Here is a 7,857-nt window from a genome sequence, read left to right on the forward strand (position 1 = left end):
GTGGCACCCGGTGTGGTCGTCTGCTGCGGTAGTTCATCCTCAGGGCTGGCGCGTCTATTAAGGTGGCCATTCCTCACCCTCATTCACGACCGCTGCCCCCCAGTCTTCACTACGTGAACCGGTCACTTTACATGAACCATCTTCGGGTTGATCTTTTGGGTTGAGGGCATCATCTTTTGGGTTGAGGGCGGTATGATCGTTGTTCAGAGATGCTCTTCTGCAGAACTCGGTTGCAGCGAGTGGTTATTTGAGTTGCTGTTGCCTTTCTATCAGCTTCAACTAGTCTGGTTATTCTCCTCTGACCTCTGGCATCAACGCCCACAGAACTGCCGCCCACTGGATTTTTTCTCTTTTTCTGACCATTCTCTGTAATTCCTTGAGATGGTTGTGTGTGAAAATCCCAGTAGATCAGCAGTTTCTGAAATACTCAGACCAGCCCGTCTGGCACCAACAACCATGCCACATTCAAAGTCTCTTAAATCACCTTTCTTCCCCATTCTGATGCTCAGTTTGAACTGCAGCAGATCGTCTTGACCATGTCTACATGCCTAAATGCATTGAGTTCCTGCCATGTGATTGGCTGATTGGAAATATGCGATAATGAGCAGTTGGACAGGTGTACACAAAATATTCATTTTAAATTGTTTGCAATATAACATTCTTTTATCCATATTATTTTAAGCTATTATGTTACTTATTCATTACAGTGCTAAATATTGTTATTTACATATTAATTTACATATTTTATTACCATAATTGTATATTTTATATTTCAATTGAAATGTTTTTATACAGTTATATACATGGCATTTTAGATTATTCATTCAAACCCTTGTAATATTATTTGCACAATATAACCCGCTTTAATATTTAATACATACATACATACATACATACATACATACATACATACGTACGTACGTACTACGTACACAGTACAGTTCATAGCAGCTGCGGCCAGATGTGTTGTGATGACGTCAATCACAAACTAAAAGACCAATCCGCGCAGTCTTACAAGTTCTGAGTCTCGGGATTGGCTCCCTCGGTACCGACGAATCCCGAGTCTAGTAACTTGTAGGGCTGCACTGATTGGCTGACTGACTGGTCGGTCCAGCTGATGGCAGAGGCGCAAGTAGTGTTGACAACGCCGCCCTGGATCTCTTCTGTTTTTATTTATTTCCCAAAGGTTTTTTATTTGGAAACAACAACGCAAATCTGGAGGACAGGAAAGACATGTCTTAATGTATTTCATACGTAAGTGCGCTTCTTTGTTTAGGCATGAGGGAAAGCTGTTAGCCAGTTAGCGTTAGCTGTCAGTGTTTACACAATGATAGCAGGGAACAAAACTCACACTTGCATCGACAATTTGCACGTTTGGCTCGAATATTGTATATTAACTAGAAGAACACATTGGTTATCTACATTTAAGAAAATAGGAAGGGGCGAAAGCCCAACCCAGTCGTTATTGACCTGCACCGCGCGCGCTTGCGAGCACGCGCAACACGTCGGGTGCACGCGACCTCCTGCACGCGCAGAAATATATAAATATATTCTGCATAGAAATTGCAGTTTGACTGACTGTACATCGTAGTATTTAGCAGCATTTGAGGTAAAGTTGGTTTAATATTCGCACATTCGTTTAGTGACAACTTGTGACATGCTCCCTATATTGTTTGCCATGGTTCTTTGAATATTCGGTCTAAAATATGTAAGGATGACTTTAAAACAACATCAGCACTATTTATTTGACTGTGAACGTTGTTGTAACTTACTCAGATAGTCATTGGCTGCAAAGTCATTGCAGAGAATACTTTTCTTAATGTTTTTAAGGTCCGAATGTGTGATTAAAAAGCCAACTTACCCTCAATGTTAGCAGCTCCCTGCCGTACCTTACACGCTCATATATCTTATGCACTATTATCTTCTCTTACCTTTGGACTCACCCTCTCCACGGTCTTGGGAAACTTAGTACGCAGTCAATGTTTATTTGTGATAAAGGTAATTACTTCATTAATTAATTTATTCATTTTCTTTTCAGCGTAGTCTCTTTATTAATCTGGGGTCGCCACAGTAGATCTACCACCAACTTATATAGCATACATTTTACGCAGCGGATGCCTTTCCAGCTGCAACCCATTACTGTGAAATTACTTCAGTCTTATCTTAATATTAACGTTAAATGTGAATATATTAAATGTTTTAGTGCATTTCATATTCCAATTTAACGTTAATGTTAAGATATGAAATATTTTAAGGCATTTCATTTTGTATTTTATTCTAGTAGCCTACTGGAAGATTAATTTAAGTCCACCACAGTCTTCGTGTTTTCTGCTTAATAGAAATATTTTTTTCCAATACATTTTAAATAATGATTGTAGCTTGATATGCAGGACAACCCATGTTACTTCATATTAGTCGATTGCTAACTTTAGTCTCATTACACTGAGTAATGCTATAAATGTAAAATCACTTATTTTGCTGCTAAATCTAAATATGTATTTTCTGTGTAAAAAAAAATGTTGTTTTCATTGTTAAGTTAAACACAAAGTTTTAAAAAAAATCCTGAATGAGCTGTATTGTAAGGTCAATTGTCAAACGAAAAACAAATTAGAAAGTCTGGGCTTTGCAGCATCTTTTTTGACACGCTGTCATGTGCATTGCTGACTAAACAGTATAAATAATGATTTGTGAGGAACCATAAATATAAAAAGAACAGATTTAAAGCAAATAAATCTGCTCCTGGTTTGGATTGAGAAGGTTTTGATGTGTTTTGCAGCGGTGTCTGATCCATGTGGCAGTCAGCTGAAGCATGCTGGAAGAATGCAGCCCTTAACCAGAAGAGATGCCGGAGTCTGGCATCAGACGAGGAGCCTGCTCTACAAAAACCTGCTGATCAAATGGAGGACCAAACAACAGAGTCTCCAGGTGCCTTTCATCTGCCAATCACTTGCTTTCTTTTTCCCTCTTGTAGGTGCAAATCTGTTGCACGATTAAAGCTTTTGCAAGTTTCGTCAATGCGCTGGTATTCTACACCCTGTGAAGGTTGAACAGTGAAGCATACACTTCTCAGGAAAGGCTTGAATGATTTTTATTCTATTAAAATTCAATCTTTCGTGTCACATTACTCAGTGGGGATTTTTCCTGTTGTATACAGCGTTCCAGTTGTTATTTAATCCAAAAAGAAGTTGTATAGCAAAACTAGTATATGTGTAGTACATGCCAAATTTCACCTGATATTTAGAGCTAAATGAATGTATTATCATTATTTTACTTTCACATAATCTCTCAGAAAAAAATGGTATAATGTTTTACCAAAGAAGGTGCCAACCCTTGTCACTGGGGCAGTACCTTTTTATGGAACAGAATTATACCTTAGAACAAAGGCCCCGTTTGCACTAGTGCGTTTTGTTTTTTAAAATGGCGATTTAGAATGAAAATGATCTGCGTCAACACTAGCGTTTTACCCAGCGTTTCTGAACAGCCTAGGTCTACACCAAAATTCTGAAAACGCACATCACGTGACCACACACACACTCTTCAGCATGCGCTGCAGCCCATCTACCCAGATGAGAGTGTTCGTCAAAGATCTCCCGCTGGATCTAATCTCACTATATTTGCTAAACATGATATTTAATTCATCGTGTTGTCTCTATCTGACAACATATTCCCCGACTTTGGTCTTTTGAATCTATTGCTTGTTCTCGGGTAAGGTGTTTTGACTGAGCGCAAAGATAAATTAATAATTAATCTAACCACGTACATTTTGTATATAGAGTAATTGCTTGCCTTTATTTCCTATATTGTATAAACTTATTGTTCGTTATACTTTTATAATGGCCATTATTGATTATTAAAACTGATATTCAGCAAAAGAGAGGAGGATATGTTTTGTAATTTCAATGGAAATGAAAGGCAGTAATGTCAGGCTTCGTTTTGTTATGAATACGCATGCAGTGAAGATGACGCTCATATATGCAGCACAACGGCTTAACATTTCTGCTGTCTGTTAAGTTGTTAATATCAAAATGAAAATTGCAATTCCGTCATGTTTTTATTTTAAAGTTAAGAAAGTGAAACAACTTAGCCAGGGTGATGTGAATAAGGTTATAAAGTACACCGTTCCCTTTGAAGATTTACCCAAAATCTTCTTGGGAGTCTGTTTTCCATATTAAACTTGCGAAGTCTGAACTTACAAGGATAGAATGCAGGACAGATCTGTGTGTGGGCTACTTAATATTGAGGGAAAAGCCCCAATCAGAGAGGCGAATGTCGGCAGCCCCGCCTCCGTTTTCAGTTGTCTCCGTTTTTCCCCATCCACACTGAGACGGAGCAGCAGCATTTTAGAATGAAAACAGCCTTTTCAGCGTTTCCAAAATGCTCTGTTTTCGGTGCTCGAAAACTCCGGCGTAGTGTGGACAGATGGCATAACCGTAGCAAAACTTATGCATTTTGAAACTAAGGGTGCTTTCACACCTGTGAATCGATTCAGTTGTTCCGAAACAGAGATTACAATTGTTAAATTGTTGCTCTTTGCTCTTGGAGCGGTTCACTTTCACATTGCAAAGTTTCTAATCGGACCAAAAGAGCTAAAACAAGTCACTTGTGATTAAACTCTCCTTACATTGGTCAGAGTGTCAGGGTTTATTTTGCAGCGTCCCGCTAAGCTGTCAGGAGAGGTGGTGGTTTGGTGGTGATTGACAGGGTGCGCGCGCTCGACGTGTCTGAGGAGAGATGCGGTGGGGAGGGGTGAGAAGGGTGCACGACGATGCCTATTTGAGGACCGGGAGGGAGACGCAAGATTAGCGGGAGATCATCACTCGTTTGCGGGCATCCGGAGACTCACGAAACTCATAATTCTCTCTTCATATAGCCGTAAGCCTATTACATATCCATAAAACACCGTGATATAACCGCGCTCGGATCGGATCGCTTTCTCACTGCAATCGAACCACTCCAGGGTTCGTTTCAATCGAGCCGAGACCACCTCATTCAAGCGATCTCGGAGCGATTACTTTGGCGCGCAACAGAGCGAGATTGCCCTGTTCACATATGCCAATCGCACCGCGCTAACTGGGCAAACGAGACACGTTCCGAAACAAAAGTGTAGGTGTGAAAACACCTTAAAACGCATTAGTGTAAACGGGGCCAAAGAAACACATTTGTATCATTGCAGTTTGTATGTTTAAAGGGCCATGAAACTCCCCTGATTCAGCAGGGTGTTTTCACACCTCTAGTTTGGAAAAAGTCAGCAAAGTGGGTGTGTCCAGCTCTGTTTAGGTGGGAGTTTGGGGGGAGGGAAAGAGAAAATGTTGTGCATAAAAACGGGAGTTTCCGTTTGGGCATGCTCAGATTTTCACAGAGGCAAAACAAACACACAGACACAAGGGAGAAAGACAGTGACAATGGACATCAGTAATCAATTATTTGCCAAATTATTGACTTTAACCGAAGTTTGGCACTTTCACTTTCATTCAGGGACATTTCCTGCATGCCTCCTGTGACAAATGAGATATTGGATACAAGGAACTGCTGGAAGAGTGTATATGAAGTGTTTGATACCACATGCCGTATGGGAGAAAAAAAACTGCATTTCTCTGTAACTTATATGCCCTCTGTAGGTAGCGTCAGAACGCTGTGTGTGTATAAGCTATCCTATCACAAAATGCGGCAACAATCTTAGACAATGGTGATAGTTTGATTAAGGTGTTTACATGTTTAATATTGTAACTTAGTAACTTAGAAATCATTTTGACTGAAATATGTCTTTAAACACTAAAAGAGTACTACTGACAATACTAATATGCCTCTGAATAAACAAAGAAAACCGATCATAGACTTAGCAAATCTGTAGAAACTGAACAATCAACACCAACTGGAACCGCATCTTTTTAAAAGAAAACAAGTGGCAAATCCAGATTTCACCATTTCCAGATGCGAAAAGCTCTCGGGTACAAAAGTGTTCCTTACAAACGTATTTCTGTCTTGTCGTGTGCACTGTAATCTACACTTGAGTCCAGCTGTGCTCTCATAGTGGGCAATTTGGGAAAGTGATTTCTTCCCTCTTTGGGATGGAACCACGAGGCGACGTTCATTCACAGAACGCAAGTTTCTGGAGGGCACATAGATCTGCAGAAGTGAGAGCAGATAAGAAGGAGCAAGGCCAGAAGTCACTTTGTAGGCAAACATCAGAACTTTGAATTTTATGCGAGCAGCAACTGGCAGCCAGTGCAAACGGACTAGCAGCGGAGTGACATGTGCTCGTTTAGGTTCATTGAAGACCACTCGTGCTGCTGCGTTCTGGAGCAGCTGAAGAGGCTTGAAAGAGTTAGCTGGAAGCCCGGCTAGTAGAGAGTTGCAGTAATCCAGTTTGGAGAGAACAAGAGCTTGAACAAGGAGTTGAGCTGCATGTTCAGATAAGAAGGGTCGGATCTTTCTGATATTATAGAGTGCGAATCTGCACGATCTTGCAGTTCTAGAAATGTGGTCAGAGAAGTTAAGTTGGTCATCAATCGTTACTCCAAGGCTTTTCACCATTTTGTATGCAGTAATGGTTGCCCCATCCATCTGGATTGAAAAGTTATGGTGTAGAGTCGGGTTGGCAGAAAATTGAAAACAAAAACATTAGTTGCAGCACATTTTTGAACACAACACTGACTTGCCGTGTCTCCAAACAATCCTTTTTCTTCCACTTGTTTTGGCAACACAACATGGTGACTCTGCCGTCTGAACACTGTAACAGATACAAACAAGTCTTCGAAGCTATCATGCATATTAATGAAATTGCACCGCATACACAATAGAGCGCGCTGACTGGTCTGTACCATGTTTTTCTCATGAATTACTGCTGCAAACTCAAATGTGTCACATTGTATTCACTGGGACAGACAGCCAGTCTACATGCTGGAATACATGCAAGAATCTAATTGCCGTGACGCAGCCTCAAAAATTCGTTTCAAACCGGAAGAACGAATTTGCTCAAAATAACGCAAAAACAACCAATTTTCTTACTTTTTTGTGAAATAGATGTGTCCTAATGGTGTTTTTAGCAGCGTGGGACACATGTATGACTGTCAACCGCTCAAATAATGTGTTTTGTGACCCTTTAAAGTCCACATGAACCAGAAGCTGCGACCGTTTTTTTTTCCTTTTTTTTTTCTTTTTTTCTTTTCTGTATTGTGATGCAGTTCCTAGAGAAACAGAATATTAAAGAAGAAAAGAGTGGGCGTGGCCTTTTTTGCTGCGAGTTGATTGGATGAAGTAAAGTAGGCATTTCATTCAGAAAGATGGGGAAAAGGGTTTTAGAAGAGTTATTACAATCTAACAGACACATCCTTCTCACCATTTCTGTTTGATGTCAAAACTGACAGTTGGTTGACTATGTTAGCCACGCACAATACCTCAAACAAACAGGAACTGTATGTTTTTAAGATTTCAATTAAAGATTACAAATGCAAACCATTTTTGTTTCTTAATGACATGAACCGTATAAAATTTTACGAATTAGCCACTAAACCAGGGGTGTCCAAACTCGGCCCTGGAGGGCCGTGTCCTGCATATTTTAGTTCCAACCCCAATTAAACACACCTGAACCAGTTAATCAAGCTCTTAATAGGTACAGTTGAAGTCAGAATTATTAGCCCCCCTGAATTATTAGCCCCGTTTATTTTTTTCCCCAATTTCTGTTTATTGGAGAAAAGATTTGTTTAACACATTTCTAAACATAAACTTGAGTTTTAATAACTCATTTCTAATAACTAATTTATTTTATCTTTGCCCTGATGACAGTAAATAATATTTGACTAGATATTTTTTCAAGACACTAGTATTTAGCTTAAAGTGACATTTTAAAGGCTTAAC

General features: G+C 39.8%; 1 protein-coding gene across 1 annotated transcript in view; it reads left to right on the forward strand.

Moving 5' to 3' along the window:
• The first annotated feature begins 1,114 nt into the window (after positions 1 to 1,114).
• abca5 (ATP binding cassette subfamily A member 5) overlaps positions 1,115 to 7,857 on the forward strand; it is a 54,678-nt gene continuing 47,935 nt past the window's right edge. The window contains 2 exon segments of the mRNA NM_001099246.3: positions 1,115 to 1,254; positions 2,777 to 2,925. Of these exon segments, the coding sequence (NP_001092716.2) occupies positions 1,242 to 1,254; positions 2,777 to 2,925 (162 nt within the window). The 5' untranslated portion in view covers positions 1,115 to 1,241.

This window comes from Danio rerio, chromosome 12 (genome assembly GCF_052040795.2).
Source record: "Danio rerio strain M-AB ecotype USA chromosome 12, GRCz13ab, whole genome shotgun sequence".
Classification (NCBI taxonomy): Eukaryota; Metazoa; Chordata; class Actinopteri; order Cypriniformes; family Danionidae; genus Danio; species Danio rerio.